General features: G+C 33.6%; 5 protein-coding genes and 1 pseudogene across 7 annotated transcripts; 5 read left to right on the top strand and 1 right to left on the bottom strand.

The window, feature by feature from the left end:
- The first annotated feature begins 94 nt into the window (after positions 1 to 94).
- LOC120120315 lies at positions 95 to 1,267 on the top strand (annotated as a pseudogene).
- A 4-nt stretch (positions 1,268 to 1,271) lies between these two features.
- Positions 1,272 to 2,537, top strand: LOC120120325 (probable inactive receptor kinase At3g08680). The gene is made up of 2 exons (XM_039139981.1): positions 1,272 to 1,839; positions 2,518 to 2,537. The coding sequence occupies exons 1-2, from the start codon at positions 1,272 to 1,274 to the stop codon at positions 2,535 to 2,537; spliced, it is 588 nt and encodes a 195-aa protein (XP_038995912.1).
- Positions 2,538 to 4,527: 1,990 nt separating this feature from the next.
- On the top strand, positions 4,528 to 10,186 carry LOC120122029 (kinesin-like protein KIN-12F). The gene is made up of 16 exons (XM_039141289.1): positions 4,528 to 4,866; positions 4,932 to 4,994; positions 5,221 to 5,358; positions 5,450 to 5,533; positions 5,655 to 5,780; positions 5,881 to 5,940; positions 6,143 to 6,196; positions 6,292 to 6,384; positions 6,471 to 6,566; positions 6,783 to 6,931; positions 7,084 to 7,233; positions 7,395 to 7,524; positions 7,614 to 8,618; positions 8,704 to 8,802; positions 8,884 to 9,684; positions 9,775 to 10,186. The coding sequence occupies exons 1-16, from the start codon at positions 4,582 to 4,584 to the stop codon at positions 10,021 to 10,023; spliced, it is 3,582 nt and encodes a 1,193-aa protein (XP_038997220.1). The 5' UTR covers positions 4,528 to 4,581; the 3' UTR covers positions 10,024 to 10,186.
- A 397-nt stretch (positions 10,187 to 10,583) lies between these two features.
- LOC120122041 (chloroplastic import inner membrane translocase subunit TIM22-2-like) lies at positions 10,584 to 13,231 on the top strand. The gene is made up of 5 exons (XM_039141296.1): positions 10,584 to 10,767; positions 12,386 to 12,450; positions 12,557 to 12,629; positions 12,715 to 12,768; positions 12,858 to 13,231. The coding sequence occupies exons 1-5, from the start codon at positions 10,599 to 10,601 to the stop codon at positions 13,088 to 13,090; spliced, it is 594 nt and encodes a 197-aa protein (XP_038997227.1). The 5' UTR covers positions 10,584 to 10,598; the 3' UTR covers positions 13,091 to 13,231.
- A 777-nt stretch (positions 13,232 to 14,008) lies between these two features.
- On the top strand, positions 14,009 to 16,492 carry LOC120122074 (syntaxin-51-like). Of its 3 annotated transcripts, XM_039141319.1 has the most exons (7): positions 14,009 to 14,142; positions 14,810 to 15,028; positions 15,212 to 15,414; positions 15,505 to 15,605; positions 15,723 to 15,767; positions 15,917 to 15,944; positions 16,119 to 16,492. In XM_039141319.1, exons 2-7 carry the CDS (start codon positions 14,814 to 14,816, stop codon positions 16,304 to 16,306), a joined length of 780 nt encoding a protein of 259 aa, XP_038997250.1. In that variant the 5' UTR covers positions 14,009 to 14,142; positions 14,810 to 14,813; the 3' UTR covers positions 16,307 to 16,492. The 3 variants fall into 3 exon arrangements, with proteins under 3 accessions (XP_038997250.1, XP_038997256.1, XP_038997263.1); XM_039141325.1 differs by lacking the exon at positions 15,917 to 15,944; XM_039141332.1 differs by lacking the exon at positions 16,119 to 16,492 and having other exon boundaries at positions 15,888 to 15,940.
- Positions 16,493 to 16,624: 132 nt separating this feature from the next.
- On the bottom strand, positions 16,625 to 19,047 carry LOC120122052 (cell division protein FtsZ homolog 1, chloroplastic-like). Its single transcript, XM_039141304.1, has 6 exons — positions 18,679 to 19,047; positions 18,312 to 18,411; positions 17,960 to 18,193; positions 17,615 to 17,778; positions 17,097 to 17,330; positions 16,625 to 16,955 (listed from the first exon to the last, which is right to left on the bottom strand). Exons 1-6 carry the CDS (start codon positions 18,916 to 18,918, stop codon positions 16,689 to 16,691), a joined length of 1,239 nt encoding a protein of 412 aa, XP_038997235.1. The 5' UTR covers positions 18,919 to 19,047; the 3' UTR covers positions 16,625 to 16,688.
- Positions 19,048 to 19,509: the final 462 nt, after the last annotated feature.

Here is a 19,509-nt window from a genome sequence, read left to right on the forward strand (position 1 = left end):
GTCCTTTTATCTGATATATGAAAAACAAGGATGAACAAGATACCATTCAAGTAACCGAGTATGAAAAAATGCAGAGAATGGGAGGTTTTGATTGTTCATGAAGTTGCTAACATGTATTGCAGTTGTTTCTGCTTTAATCAAAATCTGCATGGGAGGTGAGTTACAAGAATCCAAATCCTTTTACAGCTTCATTAGAGATCCACAAAATAATCTTGGGATTCAATGGAATGAGTTGTCACACAATCCATGCTTGCTTAAACTTAATGGTGTCATGTGCAATCGGCCGCAGGCTTCCTCGATTGTAGAAATGAGGCTTGAAAATATTAATCTTAGCGGTGTTATGGATGCAGATTCCCTCTGCAAACTCCGAAAGGTCGAAGTTGTTAGCTTATCGAGAAATCTTATACATGGAACGATACCGAGCACAATATTGTACTGCACTAGGCTGAGTTATCTGAACTTGTGCAGCAACTCACTGAGTGGGAGAGTTCCACAGATTCTATCCAAGTTGAAGTATCTCATGAGTTTGGACATCTCTAATAATCCTTCTATGATTCTCGGGTCGACTATCAGAAAGGGATCGGGACGTTCTTATGATTATTTCGAGAAACCGGTTTCGTTATGAAGAGATGGTCAGTTAAATACAACAGAAAGGAAAGCTGCAGGAGCCTCGAAAGATTCTAGTGAAAAGAATTCAACCAGTCTGTTGGTCATTTTGTTGCCTTTGTTTTTTAGCTTTGGATTCCTCTTTGTATTCATATTCTATATGAGCAAGAGGGCCAACAAAATAGCCAAAGAGAAGGAGACACTAAAGGTGCTTAAAGAATCGCCGCTCAAACTTCCTCCGATTGACGCCGAACAGGAAGTGAAGCAAGAGGATAATAGACAACAAGATCTTGTTTTCTTTGTTGAAGATCGTGAAAGTTTCAAACTAGATGATCTCCTCGAAGCCTCAGCCGATTTACGAAGTCAGAGCATTTGCAGTAGCCTTTACAAGGTAATACTTAAGAACAATGTCACTTATGATGTTAAAAGATTGAAGAAATTACAGGTGTCTCTCGAAGATTTCAGCCAAACAATGAGGCGGATCGGGAACTTGAAGCATCGAAATATCCTACCCCTTATAGGCTACAGTTGTACTAATGAAGAAAAGCTTATTTTCTACAAGTATCAGAGCAGTGGAAGCCTCCTAAACTTGCTACAAGGTACACCGATAAGTGAGTATTCCTCATGGAAATTTAAAGCTCTCAAGCATACTGTTGGGTGAAAACATGGAACCATTGATAAGTGAGTATGGGATTCCAAGTCTTTTAGATCACAAAAGGAATTGTTTTTTCGCCAACGGTTATGCTGCACCAGAGAAAAGTTTATCGGAAAAAGGTGATGTTTTCAGCTTTGGAGTCATCCTACTAGAGTTACTAACAGGCAAGATGGTGGAAAAAACCGAAGTAGACCTTCCGAAGTGGGTGAAGTCGATGGTGAGGGAAGAATGGACCGGAGAGGTCTTTGACAAAGAGGTCCCCAAAACTGCATTGAAGTGGGCATTTCCTTTGCTAAATACAGCTCTCAAGTGTGTATCTCATTCACCACAAGATAGACCAACTGCATTTGAGGTATCAGAAAAGATCGACGAGGCTTTGCTCGCACATGATGATCGTTCAGTTTCTTCGATGTCTTCATGGGAATATGGCCACCCTGATATGCTGTATACTTCACACTGTTATACCAGAAACTTGAGACACTCCAGGATCAAATTGCTAGAGCACTCTTCGTTGATTTTGCAGGAAGAAACATCCATGTTAAGTTCAATAAGCCATCTACCTCTCATAATGATGCAGAGTGATTATGTCATATTATTAGAATCACATATATTACAAGTTCATGCTATTTTATTTTTATCGTATTGTATTTTAACTTTTTTGTTTGTAAAAGTTAAAATTTGCTCAAATCACCATGTGAGAATGGGACCAATTAGTACAAGAAATGATAACTTGCATATTTTGGTTATAGTTTTTTGTTGGGAACTTTGAAGCTTAACTCACCCACTATAGAAGACCTAGGATATATCACTAATACTACACTATACCGATTATATATCATCCAGACGACAGAGCCGATCATATAACAAAACTAATAAAAGAGCACTAAAAATTTAAAACAAACCAAGATTTAAAAGGAAACTTAGAGGAGAGAACACTTTTTATTAATACAATTAAAAACTACAACTTAACCCACTATTTTTCTTTCTTTATGCTCCATCTCTTTTTAGCTCACACTTTTGGCACTCTTTTTTCTCTTTTTCGCTCTTATTACAATGGTAAAACTCACCCTTATTTATCAATTTTAGTATTCAGTGGATTATGAATACATCTTAGCTTAATATGTAGATTTTTTTAATATATAATTCTAGATATAATATTAAATATTATAAATATCCAGATTATTTTATAGATACTTATATATATATATATATTAAATGATATAGATTTCTCTATAATTTACATTAACTTTTAACAGTTTTTGTATATGGGATGTGATATACAATTATTAAAAAAGTTAAAATCAGTAGAAATAATACATCTTATAGAAGTAAAAGGTCGATCCATGTATACCAACAACGGTTGCAATGGAACAAATATAGTTAACAGTACAAGTCACGATTTTACTATTCATCTAATGCATGTTTGATGTACAAAGCAACAAAATACAATTACAATGATACATATTCCGATTTGATTGCTCCGTTGTGATTGTCCAGTGGTAGTTTCATCTTAGCGAATGACTGTAAATTGCTGCATGCTTTTCATGTACATGTCCAACTTTAAAGGAATGTCTCATTTGCAAAATTCAGAATTATTGAATGATGTTAATTCTTTTAGTGGGTTAAAACTTAACTAAAAGATAATTTGTGTGAGCTTTAATTTGAACCATATTTTCCTGCTTTTTTTGGGACAGTTAGTAATTACAAATTTCATACAAGGACAAGCGGAAGCACCGAATTAGCCATTGTTGCTAGATTAACATGACAGCTGCTGACCCCAAGCACTGCCCACAACGGCTATATTTTTGAATCTGTGGATTGACCCGATTGTCCCTATCATTTTTATAAAATTAAAGAACTATACACTGTATAAAAGTTTTTAGTTTTTAGATTCAAACATGGACGGAGCTAAAAATTAAATATTGACATAAGTCGAAATATTGAACTATTTAAGAAAAATATAAAGATTTATTAGGCATTCGAGCACTACACATGTAGGGATATGAGCGTTCATTGTAAAATATTTGAGAGTCTTTGTACATATATTACATTGTATTCACCCTAGATTTATTTTTAAAAAAACCTCAAAATGCATAAGATAACACCTAATTTGTCTAATATTTAAACTTACAATGACCTAAATTGTTATTAGACCAAAAATTTTGAGAACACATGATTATCATTCTTTAGTTCGGTCCTTAGTTGATTAAATGTTTAATAAATTCTTATATTTTTTAATTTAAATATTTATTTTTACATAAACTAAAATATTATTAGACCAAAATTATATTGAATATACAAATTTTAATAGGAGTCGGGACCCCTTTGGACCCTCACTAAGCTCCGTTCCTGGATTCAAACAATGTTTATTTGGTTAATTAACAAATATATATAGTGATAAGTTATGATAAAATTAATTTATTAAAGAGTCATTGTTATTATATATATATTTTATGTTATATATACAAATATAATAGAGTATTTTTAATAGTCTAGAGTATTTTTAATAGTATAGAGTAATTAAATATATGTTTAATTTTTTTAATCATTGACAATATACACATATTCGTAACTACTCGAACTTAGAATTTATAGGGAGAACAATACTCTATTTAATAATTAAAATCACTTTATGGGTTCAAATAAAATAGAGTTGAAAATGAAGTTAAATAAAAAGTCAAGCCTTAAATGTGCTTGCGGTTATCTTGAATGCAACACTTTTTAAGGGTGTAAATGTCATTATAAATACATTTATAAGTATAATAACATAAGATTTTTTTATTAGTATAGGATGATTATAAAAATTTAATTATTTGATAATAAATGTTTAAATATTATCACATGTGTTGTGTTTACGTTCAAAATTTCTAGAGATAATAATCATCTTTTAGTCATTGAAATTATTTAATTCGTATAAAATTCAAATAATTGTAATTATAATAAATTATATAACATGTTATCAAAATTAAAATATATTTCAAACAATACTAAAATAAATTTATTAAATAATGGCACTATTATTTTCCCGTGGAAAAGGGAAATAGTGTTGTAAGGATATTACAGTCATTTCGTACTATTAAAGCTCTCAGAGATCTACAATTTAACAATTCGAAAAACCTTAAAAACAAAAAAGAATTCGAAAAACCCAACGGTCATCTCCATCCCCAAATCACCACAAAAACTTCCATCTCTTTTATGATTCTTTACAAATTCAAATTTAACTTCAAGTTGAATCTCTCTCTCTCTCTCTCTCATAGATATCTCAAATCTTTCTTCTCCATACATTTTTTTGATTATTCCCAAAACAAGACAGCAAAACAATGAAATCAAGTACAGAATTCGCCGTTGCCGAGAATGGCCGTTTTTTGGGAAGCATTTCGACTTCTTCGCTTCTGAATTTGCTTCCAAAATCAAAGCTTAAGAAAATCATCAAGAAGCCCAACTCTGAAAACACTCCTCCACAAGATCCAAACATTATTCAAGGGAATAACTCTGCCCAATTCTCCCTTAAATATCCACTCTCCAAATCTCTTACTTCTGGCTCCTTCGTCAACCCATCTGACGGTCATACTGGAATCCCGCTTCCCACGGACTCTTCCATCAAGGTAAAGTAAACAATATCTTTTTAAAAAAATTGATGTATTTTAGTAATTGTTTGAAATTTAAGCAGAAAGAGATCGTTGAATCCGAAGAACAGAATAGAGAATTGACGACTTTAGATCCATTCGTCAAGGTAAATTTTGCAAACCTGATTATTAAATTTTCTGAGTAGAAAATTAAAGCTTTTATTTTAGTGTAAAATTTTTCTCATATTTTCAGAGCCTTTAGCATGTTTCTAGATTTGATTATGAATTTTTTTTCTTGTTTTTTTAATCATTAGTTAAAGTTGAAAACTGAATGACTCATTGAAGCTTGGTTTGTAGTGAAATTTAATTTTCATATTTGTTGTTAACAAATAGGTGGTAGTGAGAATTAGACCCATAAATGGTCAAACAAAAGAAGTGAATCGAACAGTGAGGAAGGTTTCTTCAGATTCTTTATCAGTTGGTGACCGCAAATTCACATTCGATTCCGTTCTTGATACGAATTCCAGTCAGGTTAGTCAGTACAAGCCAATTACAATTCTTTTTTTCCCTTTAAATGGGTGTTTTGGCTCGTAAACTGTATGATTTTTTTTGTGGCTACCAGGAGGACGTTTTTCGTCAAATTGGTGTTCCTTTGGTAAAGAATGCATTATCTGGTTACAACGCTTCAATTTTGTCATACGGACAGGTACTCTTTAGAATATGTATATAAGTATATATATAGATATTTATTAAGCTCTCCATCTATTTGATAAATGGTGAGCTTTGTATAAAGTGACTATCGTTTATACAAAATTACTTTTGAATAGACTGGAAGTGGAAAGACTTATACAATGTGGGGTCCACCAAGTGCCATGGTTGAGGATCCATCACCCAGAAGCCACCAGGGGATTGTCCCTCGTTTCTTCCAAATGCTGTTCTCTGAGATTCAAAGAGTATGCTTCTTCTATTTTACTCAGTCTGAATTCTTACAGGAAAAAAATAATAGGAGTTTGGAAGTGTGGTTCGTTGCTTCATATGGTTTGAATTTTACAGGAACAAGAGAACTCTGATGGAAAACAGACAAATTATCAGTGTCGTTGTTCTTTTCTTGAGGTATGTACTGGTTTGAAGTAGCTCCATACGGACAAAATTTGCCTGCTTTGAGCTGATCCCCACTTTTCTATATGGATCAGCGCGGAATTCATGAAGTGGGTCGAGTTTTTTGGGACCCTAAATTTGAAGACTTATGTAAAAAATATCTTGACTTTTTTTTGCTTCACATGATGTATTTGACTTGTGCACGATTATTTTGCAGATTTACAATGAACAAATTGGGGACTTACTTGATCCAACTCAAAGGAACCTTGAGGTAAATATCTATTACTACTTATTTTCCCCTTCAAACAGTTTCTCAGGGTTTATTGCTTCATGGTGTATAATTGGTTCACGTACATTGTTTTTCAGATAAAGGATGATCCCAAGAATGGAGTGTATGTTGAGAATTTAACTGAAGAATACGTTACTAGCTATGAGGATGTAACTCAAATTTTGATTAAGGTAGGCGGCCAACCATTTATAAGAACAAGTTTTAATATACTGTTTTACTCTTACTAGTACATGATCACTTCAATTTTGTGTTACAGGGGCTTTCTAGTAGGAAGGTTGGAGCAACAACTGTAAATTCTAAGAGTTCTCGGTCTCACATTGTGTTCACTTTCGTCATTGAATCTTGGTGCAAGGTACAGCCAAATCTTGATTTTCTACAACCATAGTCAAGTTTTAAGATCTACTAATCTTTCCTTCTGCGTGTCAACCCGTCTGTTTTGTTTTATGTCATTTTCTTGTCAATGCTCTTCAGTTCCATGATCAGTGTGACTAAATATACTTGTGCATATCTAAAATATCGGATTTTCTTCTCAATGTAATGAGCTGATCATCATTGTTTCATGCCACAGGAAGCTTCTTCAAAATGTTTTGGCAGTTCAAAAACAAGTAGAATCAGCTTGATTGACCTTGCTGGACTGGATAGAAACAAGCTTGAAGATGTGAGCAGACAACATGTACAGGAAGACAAAAATGTCAAGAAGTCCCTATCACAGCTCGGGTATGTATACCATCATCACCTTCATATAATCTGTAGCTATTAAAATAGTGTGTTTTAGATGTCGACATGTTTATAGAGTTTCAAGTATATCTGTGATTATTGGGTATTGTTGCTAGAGCTTATGGATAATCTTTAGTTGTTTAATGGTGTAGATATTTGGTGAACACTCTTGCAAAAGAAACTCAACCTGAAAAACCTGAAGATGTTCCATATAGAGGTTCCTCTTTAACACGTATACTGAAAGAATCCCTCGGTGGTAATGCCAAACTCACGGTCATTTGCAACATTTCTGCAGACAACAGGTATTTCAGTCGAATTACATTTTTTTACTGTGTTCATTATTGAATGCGAGTAGCAATAGCATTGAACCTTTAAGAACACTAACCTTAATATTTTTTATACATAAGATTAGCTGTAATTGTTTTCAAAGGCCATTATTTGAGTGAAGTGTTTGTGACTGCAGAAATAGTAGTGAAATATTGAGCACTCTCAGATTTGGGCAAAGGATTAAATTCATAAGAAACGAGCCAGTAATAAATGAAATATCTGAAGATCATGTCAATGGCTTGAGTGATCAGATTCGTCAACTGAAGGTTGAAAAGTTTCTGCATTATTTGTCTTTTTTAACTTATTGTACTAAATCATAACCTGACTTGCTCTTATCATTTACTATCAATTACAGGAAGAGCTTATAAGAGCAAAGTCTGACACATATAACTCAGTTGGTGGTAAAACTGGATATGTTAATGGGTGGAATGCACGCGAAAGCTTGAACCAGTTAAGAGTAAGTCTTAACCGCTCTTTGATCCTTCCACGCATAGATAACGACATCGAGGAAGTGCTTAATATCAGGGAGGAAGATATAAAGGAACTATGTCTGCACCTTGATTATTTGCATAGTTCTACTGATACAAACTTAAGAGATCCATCTGACAAGAGATGTTCCATTCAGTCTTCTTCTGTAAGAGAAAGTTGTGAGACGGACTTGCTGAGTGAAGATGACATTCATTGCCCAAAAGAAACGGAGATCAAAGAAATTGATGTAGAGGAACTCCCTCCCATGGTGATTCCTGCATCAACTGATGACCTTTCAAGTACATCAAAAACCTTGAAGGCTGTTGATCCTTCAATTAGAAATAGCATCTCCATTAACCCACACAGTCGGTCTTCAAATCTTGAAGAGCCTACTTTGTCAGAGTCTCCTAAAATTGAAAATAATCTAAGGAAAAGCATGGCTGTCCCATCTTCACTTTTGGCCAGTCAGAACAATGTATCAGAGAATTCAGAGTCAGAGGCATTATTACCGTCGCTCAAAGCCAGTGAGCACATCAAGTCCTCATTACGAGCAAGCAAGACGTTTTTAGGACCTACAGAGTCCTTGGCTGCTAGCCTTCAAAGAGGCCTGCAGATTATTGATAATCACCAGCATGGTTCAGCTTCCAACATATCTTCAGTTGCATTCTCTTTCGAACACTTGATGCTGAAACCTTGGCCAGAAGCAGACAAGGCCAATGCTTCTGTTCAAACATTACCAAATGATAAACCATCTTCAGATGGTTCTTCTACTCCTTTGCTTTGTTCATCTTGCCAGAAGAAGTTTGACAATAACAACCCAGAGGGGGTTCAGGATGGCTTGAAGACATGGATTGTAACAGTTGATAACCAACAGAGAGATGGCGAGAACTCAGTATGTTCAAGACTTGCTGAAACATGTTCTCTTTTTATGGTTTGCTTTTTGTTGTATACTTATTATTTTGTTGCTTCAATTTCAGGCTGTTACAAGGGATTTGGAAGAAGCCGCCAAAAGTGAGAAAACACTAGAAAGTATTTGTAGGGAGCAAGCAGCCAAAATTGAAGAGTTAAACCATCTGGTAATGATCTTACTGTGAACCCTTTAGACATGAGAAGATATTAGAACTTGGATTATATTTTGACGGTCTAAACTTCTACAGGTAGAACAATACAAACTTGAGAGAGAAATTTCTGCAATTGAACATGCTCCTGAGCATTCGAAGAATGAAATAATACCATTTGAGCAGTCCAACAATGGAGGAAATGGAAAAGAATATTTTGATATGAGTGAAAAGGAAGCACTTATTCAAGAAATTCAAACATTGAAGAGCAAATTGCAATCATATGCTGCACCATCTCCAAACATGTCTTCTGAAAAACTGAGATCCTCTTTGTTGTCACGTTCCATCCAATTGCGAAAAAGTTTAGACTGTCGAAATAACAGTGAGGAAGAACTTGAGAGGGAAAGACAGAGATGGATGGAAATGGAAAGTGATTGGATATCATTGACTGATGAACTTAGGATGGACCTTGAATCCATTCGCTGCCGTGCTGAGAAAGCAGAGATGGAACTGAAACTAGAGAAGAAGTGCACCGAGGAGTTAGATGATGCTCTTAGCAGATCTGTCCTTTGTCATGCTAGAATGGTTGAACATTATGCTGACCTTCAAGAAAAATACAATGATCTTGTTAGGAAGCACCGGGCAATAATGGAAGGCATAGCAGAGGTAAAGAAGGCAGCGGAAAAGGCAGGGAGCAAAGGTCATGGTGCACGATTTGCCAAATCCCTGGCTACTGAGCTCTCTGCTCTTAGAGTGGAAAGGGAAAGAGAGAAAGAACAATTGAAAAAAGAGAACAAAAGCCTTAAAATCCAACTAAGAGACACAGCAGAGGCTGTTCATGCTGCTGGTGAACTCCTTGTTAGGCTGAGAGAAGCTGAGCAAGCTGCCTCAATTGCAGAGGTGACTTAAGTGAAAACTTCTACATTTTTTTACCTGTAAAGAAGCTGCAGAATTGATCCTAACTTGAGTCCCCTTTTTATTCTTTTACAGGAGAACTTTGGAAATGTTCAACAAGAAAATGAAAAGTTAAAGAAGCAAGTGGAGAAGCTGAAAAGAAAACACAAGATGGAAATGGTTACCATGAAACAGTACCTTGCAGAGAGCAGATTGCCAGAATCTGCACTGCAACCATTATATCGAGAGGATTCGGATGTAACAACGAACAACAGCAGTGCAGTTCCGTATGATGATCAGGCATGGAGAGCAGAATTTGGAGCAATATATCAAGAACATTACTAATTCGTCCAAAGAATTCAGCCGCTAACATTGGTCAAAATGAAGATATGATCATCATCATAACCTATGTTATTAGAACGTTGGGTGTCAGATACGAGTATGTATCTTACACGATTATGTCTTTCTATGTTCTTGTATTGTATGTCCTATTTCCCTATGTCTCTTCTACAACACATTCTTTGGGTTTTATTAATAACAGATTTTCCATTGAAATTTGCCCTTTTCTCAATGATGAATAAAACCCTTGAAACATCTTTCAAATATTGTTTTCATGTAAATACTAGTGATTGGCATACATATTTAATTCAGAAGAAATATTGTTTCTATTCATTAAAGAAATTATTTCAAGATAACTAAAATTTTTAATATTATTTAAGAATTTGTTTTAGATATTAATTTAAGCTATGGTCATCCTCTATGCTTTGATTAATTTAAAATTTGTAATGACTGTAAAGTTTCATAAATACAAGGAAAGCTTCGTAAAACGCCGCCGTTTGTAGATAAGCAAACCAAAATATCTGGCATATTCAAAAGAGAAAGTAAAGTAACGTACGTCGAGAGAGGGAGAAATAACAAAAATGGCTACTTCGGATTATCCAAACACTCCCGCTGAATCTGATATTGAAACAAACCCTAATCCTTCAAAAACTATAATACCAACTCCGTCCAATTCCCCTGCCGTATGCCTCTTCCAATTTGCTGGAGACTCCGCCGCCGGTGCCTTCATGGGCTCCATCTTTGGCTACGGTATTAGTTTTTTTTTTCTCTTTTCGTTTGAAAACATTTGATGTGTTTCTTTTCTCTCTCTGGGTTTTTTAGCGCTGTTGGAAAGTTCGGGAAATAACGAATTTTTGGAGTTTTTTTCATTGAATTTCTCGGTAAGCTAGTTTTGATGTTATTTCTTAGTCTGGATTTTGGTCACTTTTGAATCAGCTCAAAACTTTTTTACTTTTAAGATTTGGTTCTATGAATCGAAAGTTATATACTTATGGAATATGGATAGTGGTTCAGCTGAGAAGATAGTCATTAGTCATGAACAATGGATTATTCTGCCAGCATTTGGAATTGTAATTTAGGGTAAGTGAAAATGATTTTCGAAAAATATTTTCATATTCATTCAGTGTTTGGTTGAAGTAGACTGGTTACAGAATTTCATTTGTTTTTTCTAAAAAGTAGTTATGGTATCATTTTTAAAATTTTTCATTTCAAAAAGAATAAATAATTAAAATAATTTTATTTTATGAATTTAATATTAATAAAATATTTTAATATCATTTTAATAAAAATATTAATTATTAAAATATTTAAATTATATTATTTTTTAATATTTTTTAATAATATAATATTATATTTTTAATATTATAATAAAATAATCAATTATATTATAATAATATAGATATTATATTTTTATTTTAATAATATATAATAAATTATTAATAAAATTTATATTATTTATTAATTTCATAAAAATAATATTATTAAATTATTAATAATGAATAATATTATTTATATATTTAATAGTATTATAATAATCTAATAATATTTTAATAAAGATATTTAAAATATACTAATTAATATTTTTAAAATATAATATAACACTATTACTTTAATAAATAATTAATATAATTTATAATATTTTTATTTCAATAAAATATACCAATATTAATATTTTTATTAATAAAATTATAAAAATAATATTTTAATAATAAATAAATTATTTTTATATTTTAAAAATAATAATATTAAGTTTTTATAATAAATAATATTATTTATTTTATTTAATATTTCTAATAAATAATTTTAAAAATTTTATTAACTAGTGGAAAAAAAGTTTAAACAACATCTTTCAAACATCGTAAAACGTTTTCACTGAAACAAACGGACCGAGGAGTGTTAGGGAGTGCGATGAGACCCTTGGAAATTTCCAATTTCCATATAGTTTAAGTGTTTTTTTTTACTTTCTATTGATAATTTAATTTCGTGCCCGTAAATTTTCTAATATAAGTTCCTGTATCTACTAACATAAAATCTCATGTCCGTCCCTGCAGTTTTAAGAACTTTAGACCTTTTAAAGATTGAGCATATACGTATTTGATTTTGTGTTAGAAATAGGATTGTGTGCTTTCTTTTACGTTCTAGGTTGTCCAACAAATGCATGTTCAGCGTCATGAAATTTTGTTTCTTTGGTTCAATGGTTGTATTTCAAGGTTAGGACTTTACCTATAGTAACCGAGTTATCTTTTGGGCGGGATATTTGCTAGACCATCTGAACATGGATTTGTAATTAACATTTGTTGTGTTTCACATGTCTTCTTGAAATCTGGTCTATACTTCCTATAATTCTATCTTTTTGTGTCCGTCCTAGGTTCTGGATTGATTAAAAAGAAAGGCTTTAAAGGATCCTTTGTGGAGGCAGGATCTTATGCCAAGGTATGAGAATCTGATGATCCTTAAAGGATCATCCTTATCTAATTGCTAACTTTATAGTTTTTCCCTCATCAAATCTCCGAGTTATATATTACGATTCTCTTTATAGACGTTCGCAGTTCTGTCTGGCGTACACAGTTTGGTTGTTTGCTTTCTGAAGAGGCTACGTGGGAAAGATGATGGTATGCCTCGTAAAAATCAGTGTAAAATAATTGCCTTTTTTGTGCTCCGTTTGCTGATATACGATAATGTTATCTTTCTCTGCAGTTATTAATGCCGGTGTAGCCGGATGTTGCACCGGACTTGCTCTAAGTTTCCCAGGTACTAGAATCTCAAAGGTTCATTCTTTTGTGGTAAAAACATAGATTTCAGTTCAAACCTCAATTTTTTTGCTTGAAATGGTTATGCAGGTGCACCCCAGGCACTTCTACAGAGCTGTCTCACCTTCGGGGCCTTCTCGTTTATCATCGAAGGGCTTAACAAGCAGCAGCCAGCGCTGGCACATCCGTTTTCTGCGAGAAACGAGAACACACACTACAAGGTACCTCGTAGTACTTTAGCACTACCGCTTTCGATCCCTCTTCCAGTTGAGCTGAAAGGAGCATTTTCTTCGTTCTGCAAGTCCTTGGTGAAAACCAGATAAAGGAAGGTTTCCTACAGCTAACTAATGGGTGGGTTCCTGTCGACTTTAGAATTTTGCAAGTGCTGAGAATGTACACTGAAAGTTTTGTTTGAGATTTGAAGCTTTTGGTAGAATAAATATGAAATTGATTCTTTCTTGAAACTGAAAACATACAAGTAATCTAAATGTTAGTATAAAACCTTTCAGTTATTTCAATTTGAACCAAAATTTTAAATTTTAAGTATTAATGTGGCATATTATTACAAAATGTCATATCAATATATTTTCATCGAAAAATATATATTATAAATTATATAAAATAATTTTGAAAAGCCTTACTGATCATTCTGTTCAAAGTAAATTTAAATAATCAAATTTATTTTTAATTTTTTAATTGTATTAATTTTATCTTCAAATTCATTTAGTTATATCAATTTTGTCTTTTGATGACGTTGATTGTTAAAATAAAAAATTGATATATATATATATATATATGGATCCTACCTATATTATTTTAATTTGGATAAGATTTGTGTTGGATTTGATTTTCAATTCAATTGTGATAAAATAACTGTTTTTTTATTATGTATAAGTTCAGTTTTTATCCAACTATGTTTACAATGTTAATTCAGATTGTATTTATATTTGTAATTTTAGGATGGGTGAAATATGATTATATTTACTCAAAAAATTTAAATTATTTTGTTAAAAAATTAAATTATTTGAGTGGTAATCGAATTAAGATTAAATTAATAATTAATTTAATGTTTTATTGTTCAACTATTATTGTTTATCAATTCAATAAATAGTTCCTCCTTTTTTTGTTTTCGTTTTTTATTTAACAAATATAAAATGCCACCTAATAATGTGCTGAACGACGGAAACGTTGCTTGGGCGCTACGCCGTCGTTTAATTCGCCAATTCCAACCATCGAAATTTCAATCAAATTCAATTAATTTCAAATTTTGTTTTCATATTCTTATTCAATCCGATCTCTCTTCACCCGATTTTCCAAACTTTTCTTTTTCTTTGGGGTTTGACTAACTGTTCATTCGATTTCAGTTTTCCTCTTTGTAAGTTGTTTATGAATTTCGTTTATTTTTCATTAAATTTGCATTAATTGATATGGATATTTGCTTAATTTCGCTAGAATTTGGGGAAGTTGAGAATTTGTTGTTGGGTTTGAATCACGTTTCCTTCTTTGTCTTTATTATTAGATTAAGGTTAATTTGATTTCTCAAATTATCTCTTCATTGTAAATATTCATCCAATTTTTAATAATTGAGACCAAACCCTGTTCAAAAAGGTTTTCCCCTTCTTTAAGAATCCATTAAATTTAGGGTTTTCTTTAAATTCAGATTAAATTAGCATCATACAAAGGAAGGCGAACTTTTTTATTGCCCTAAGTTAATTTTACAAGGTGGACAATTGGGTATAATTTGCTTGCTTGATTCTTTTTTGGATTTTCTCGATATGTATCCTGTTTTGAATTGAAGTTCATAATCCAATTGCAAAAGAAAATATTTTTTTTGTGTGTAATTCTCCGATTCTTCAACAGAAGCCATCAAAGGGAGAAAATTAAAAAGGAAAGAGTTTTCTAAGGACCATTCTGGGTTAATTTTGAAAGCTCAATTTAGCTTCCGTTTGCTCCTATTTGTTTTTCTTTCATTCTCTGGTTTTGTGTATATCTCATGATTTTTTGGTCCTTCAAATAACCTTTTAACTTGATCATCATTCAAGGTCAATGGCAGCTTCATCAGACCCATGGATAAAAGAATACAACGAAGCAGTAAAAATTGCAGATGATATCAATGGTATGATATCTGAGAGGATTTCCTTACCTGCATCGGGACCAGAAACTCAGCGTCACTCATCGGCTATAAGAAGGAAGATTACAATTTTATGGACTAGACTTGATGGATTGCAGTCCCTTATGTCAAGACCTACTGGGAAGCCCTTGTAAGTTATCTTAATTGAGGTGCAAATAGGAGTGAATTGATGTTGTGTTTAGTAATTTTCGATTGTATATTTTCTGGGGTTTTCATAACATGTGGCACTTTATTGTTCTTTTTGTAAATTGGAATATGTTATAATATGAAGAATAATCTGTCCGTTTGTCCATTCTTCATATTTTGTTCACAGAACAGAGAAGGAGATGAACCGTCGCAAGGATATGGTTGCAAATTTGAGATCAAAAGTGAGTCAGATGGCTTCTACCTTCAATATGTCAAATTTTGCAAACCGAGATAGCTTGTTGGGGCCAGAAACAAAGACTGATGCCATGAGTAGAACAATTGGTTTGGATAACTCTGGCCTTGTTGGTCTTCAACGACAAATTATGAAAGGCAAGTTATTTTAGTTTCAAAATTTTATCCCTGCTTGGTTGTAAAATGGCTTTAGTTTCCCCAACTAACGAATATGTCTTTTTCAAGCAGAGCAAGATGAGGGCCTTGAGAAGTTGGAGGAGACAGTAATAAGTACGAAGCATATTGCATTGGCGGTCAATGAAGAACTTGATCTGCATACCAGACTCATTGTATGTTTCTCTCTATTTTCTTTATAGTCTTTTGCTTCCATTTAAAAAAAAAAAATAAATGCTTGGTGAGGATTGATTCATCCTCGGTAAACTTTATGTTGTGCTCCCTCAATGCAGGATGACCTGGACCAACATGTGGACGTCACTGATTCTCGCCTACGGGTAAAACACTTGCAATTTATTAACATTTTAAATGCATAGCACAATGTCTTCCTTTCATTTTTTGAATGGAACGAAATCCAATGACTGATGTGTAATATATTTATCATGTCTCCCTTCTAGCAATAGGCATTCCCATAAATGACTTTAAGCCTCAGAATACACAGAATATGTCATGTGGTGGGAAATTTTAGGTTATGAATCTTGTCATGGTGGAAGGATAGAATTCATGGACATTCAATTTGTGTTTAGAATTAACAAAGATCTCAAGTAAACTAAGGATTAGATGGTTTTTAGTTATTGAAATTATTCAATAATGGTGGATTCTGAGAATTGTGTTTTCTTTGCCAACAGAGAGTGCAGAAAAACCTAGCAATTCTGAACAAGCGAACCAAAGGTGGCTGTTCCTGTATGTGCATGCTATTAGCTGTTATTGGAATTGTGATTCTGATTGTCACCATATACCTTCTGATCAAATATTTGTAATTACCGACCATTGCAAACGCAACAAGCTTCGCCATTGTTGTATGTGGGTGTCATGAGAGGAATTGGTTCAGTTATTACCTCCCTGTTGGAAACTTAATATTTGGCATTGTGCCTTCTCTTTTCCTTTTTATCTTTCCGTGCTGTGTGTGAAGATGTTGAGCCAGCTCAAACTAAGTAAATTGCAAGTAATTTAAGTCTTGTAGACATTTTGATTATCATATATATTATCTTTTGATGTTGAATCTAAAGCATTGGCCAGCATCAAACCTTGAAGCATTTCAGGCTCATGTCCTCGTACTAGTTTGAGATTTAAGCATGAACACATCTATTTTGGACGATACAATCATATAAAACAAATGGCAACTGATAATACTCATAAGCTTCAAGATCTTTACACAACGGCAAAAAGCAGGAGAAAGAAAGAAGAGATTAAAGAAATTAGAAGAATAGCCTTCGTGGAGGTGCTCCAGATGGAACAGTTGAAGGTGAAGACGGTTTAATGGGTAAGGATATCCCCCTTCTTTCTTGCCCTCCAAGTTTTTCAGTCTGTTTTGCAGCCTTGGGGTCGGTTAATAATAATGTCTTCTGAAACGACTGTGAGAAGCCTGTAGCAATAATAGTCACATGGATCTCCCCATTGTAACGGTCATCAACAACAGCACCAAATATGATGTTAGCCGAAGGATCAGCCAAACTCGTCACAACCTGAAAATCAACAAAAACTAAATCAGATTACAAAGAGAACGTCTGAAAATTAGAAGCATGTAAACTAAAATGTATTTCATTTTCCATAAACACAGTACGATCAGCAAAGAAGAAATCGATGGCTCGGAGCACCATACGTACCTGTGACACTCTATTTACTTCCTGCAAGGTTATATCTTTTCCTCCGGTAATATTATATACCACACCAGTAGCTGATTGAATTGATGATCCAATTAACGGAGCCAAAGTTGCTTGCTCGGCCGCTTCTTCTGCACGGTTTTTACTGGAGGAAACTCCTACCCCAAGCATTGCAGTTCCAGAATCTTTCATGACTGCCTTAACATCTGCAAAATCCACATTCACCAATCCAGGTATCTGCAACAAGAAAGGAAGAAATTCCATTAAGTTACAAGCTAAAAACCAGAAAATATAAACAGGAAAAGCATTTATAATACCAAGTTCAAATGGTTCGGGCATGTAAACATTTCTGACCTAGATGACAACAATTCATGCATCACAGTATATATTGAATAGTTATTGAATGCAAAACGTCATAAATGTCTAACTAGAATGAATAAGTAAAATAATGAAAACATCTAGAAACAGTGGAATCGAAGAATATCTGAAAATGTAGTGTGGCATGTAAAAGAATCAGAGACCGTGATTATATCTGAAATTCCTTGAACCCCTTGGCGCAGAACATCATCAGCTAGAAGAAAAGCATCTTGCAGAGGTGTCTGCTCATCAGCAATGTCAAGCAGACGGTCATTGGGAATCACTATGAGAGTATCAACATTCTTTTGCAACTTTTCAATAGCCTCTACTGCCTGCAAATATAGAGATATAAGACAACTATTCTGACATTAAATGATCGAAAACTCAGTAGCTTATAAACTTATTGACATTATTTCATTGCATAACCCAATTGGTTCTCTGCTGGACTAGGATTTAAGGCTATATATCTTCCACTATATCAAGCATTGAATAGAGGGAGTCAAATAAACATGCCTGCACTGTTCGTTTACGCCCCTCAAAGCTGAAGGGATAGGTTACCACACCAACAGTCAAATAACCAGCATCTTTGGCTATCTGGGCAACAACTGGAGCAGCACCGGACCCAGTGCCTCCACCCATGCCTGCAGTTATAAAGACAAGATCCGAGCCCTTAAGAGCATTTGCAATGGCATCTCTAGATTCCTCTGCAGCTTGTTCACCCAAAAGTGGATTTCCACCGGTTCCTACATTTCAGTCAATTGATTTACATCATTGAATCAAATATAAAGCAAGTAAATAGCCCTACGACAAATCACAAGAGACGAAATGGTATTCGTATTTGATCAAACAAGAGTTCTCGACCTAGTCCCCGAGTCAAAAGCTCTCCAATTTGAAGTGGGTTCTCAGCATCAGACTGTAGTAGTGCTTGGGAATCCGTGTTTATCGCATAGAAATCAATACCCTAATTCCAAAACAGAGCAGCAATGCCATCAGTAATTTCCTCCATGGAAGTTAAACATCGTGGCTATATCATAGAATTTAGGACCAAAGTGCCTTCAGTTATCATCTTCATTACCTTCTTATACGCAGTTTAAATTCAATCTAACAACATCTCAGCAAAAGGAAACAACGAGAGCTAAGTTTTCAGCCCATGCAAAATAACCCAAGAAATTTCAAAAAATATGCGAGCCTTAAGAAAAACCCAATAGGATAACAGCTGAAAACTAACCTGTAAACCGCTACCAATCATCCGGTTAACAGCATTGTTACCGCCTCCACCAACACCAACCACCTTTATCTTAGCAGTTTCCATTGGAGCAAAGGAACAACTTATCCCTCCAAAACGGTGACGCATCCTTAAAAAGCTTTTCTTCAATGGATTTTTTGACGAAAAACGTAGTCTCGAAGAGAAACAAGAAGAATTTGTTGATATTAATTCTTTTGGGTTTATTATTTGAAGTGTCGCCATTTTTTTTGAAAAAAATGAAAGGGTGGAATAAGGGGTTTTCTTTTAAACGATGTTTGATTGAATGGAGAAGAAAAGAGAGGGTTTTAGTAAGATTTTCAGTAAATTTTCAGAATTTCAAGGGTAGGGAAAATGCTCTTGAGAGATCACTTGAACAGATTAGGAGCCACTGGTTTTGGCAACTGAACATCGCAACGACGTCGTTTCCACTTCTTCCTTCATACATTTTACCTCATTTACTCCATCAATCTTCCTAATCAAATTGACGAGAATATTACGATTTTAAGAAGCAAAATTTGAAAATAAGATAAAGAAGTGTAAACAAAGAGTTAAATTCAATATATTATCCAAAAATACATTTTAAATTAGAATTTGTTTAAAAGCTGTTACCATAATATATAAAGCATAATTGTAATGCAATTAGCGATGATGGATGGATGAATGAATTTCAGAAATAATTATAAACTGCTAAAATGTGAACCCCCAACTTGTTAAATACTTGCATATTAACTGAATTTTATTCAATTCCTTGACAACTTATAACCATGAATTATTTAAATAGAAATTTTATAAATTTTTAATAACTAATGATTA

Source organism: Hibiscus syriacus, unplaced genomic scaffold (assembly GCF_006381635.1).
Source record: "Hibiscus syriacus cultivar Baekdansim isolate YM2019G1 unplaced genomic scaffold, ASM638163v2 tig00001120_pilon, whole genome shotgun sequence".
NCBI lineage: Eukaryota > Viridiplantae > Streptophyta > Magnoliopsida > Malvales > Malvaceae > Hibiscus > Hibiscus syriacus.

Coding starts and splice junctions, on each gene's coding strand:
- LOC120122052 (XM_039141304.1), bottom strand. CDS start 18,918: ATGGCGACACTTCAAATAATAAACCCAAAAGAATTAATATCAACAAAT. Junction 17,331..17,614: donor GAATTTCAGATATAATCACG/GTCTCTGATTCT, acceptor TTCTTGTTGCAG/ATACCTGGATTGGTGAATGT. Junction 16,956..17,096: donor AAGTAAATAGAGTGTCACAG/GTACGTATGGTG, acceptor GTTGATTTTCAG/GTTGTGACGAGTTTGGCTGA.
- LOC120120325 (XM_039139981.1), top strand. CDS start 1,272: ATGGAACCATTGATAAGTGAGTATGGGATTCCAAGTCTTTTAGATCAC. Junction 1,840..2,517: donor ACCTCTCATAATGATGCAGA/GTGATTATGTCA, acceptor AACTTTTAACAG/TTTTTGTATATGGGATGTGA.
- LOC120122029 (XM_039141289.1), top strand. CDS start 4,582: ATGAAATCAAGTACAGAATTCGCCGTTGCCGAGAATGGCCGTTTTTTG. Junction 5,534..5,654: donor CAATTTTGTCATACGGACAG/GTACTCTTTAGA, acceptor ACTTTTGAATAG/ACTGGAAGTGGAAAGACTTA. Junction 7,234..7,394: donor AACATTTCTGCAGACAACAG/GTATTTCAGTCG, acceptor TTGTGACTGCAG/AAATAGTAGTGAAATATTGA.
- LOC120122041 (XM_039141296.1), top strand. CDS start 10,599: ATGGCTACTTCGGATTATCCAAACACTCCCGCTGAATCTGATATTGAA. Junction 10,768..12,385: donor GGGCTCCATCTTTGGCTACG/GTATTAGTTTTT, acceptor TGTCCGTCCTAG/GTTCTGGATTGATTAAAAAG. Junction 12,630..12,714: donor GCTACGTGGGAAAGATGATG/GTATGCCTCGTA, acceptor CTTTCTCTGCAG/TTATTAATGCCGGTGTAGCC.
- LOC120122074 (XM_039141319.1), top strand. CDS start 14,814: ATGGCAGCTTCATCAGACCCATGGATAAAAGAATACAACGAAGCAGTA. Junction 15,606..15,722: donor ATCTGCATACCAGACTCATT/GTATGTTTCTCT, acceptor CCCTCAATGCAG/GATGACCTGGACCAACATGT. Junction 15,945..16,118: donor TACACAGAATATGTCATGTG/GTGGGAAATTTT, acceptor CTTTGCCAACAG/AGAGTGCAGAAAAACCTAGC.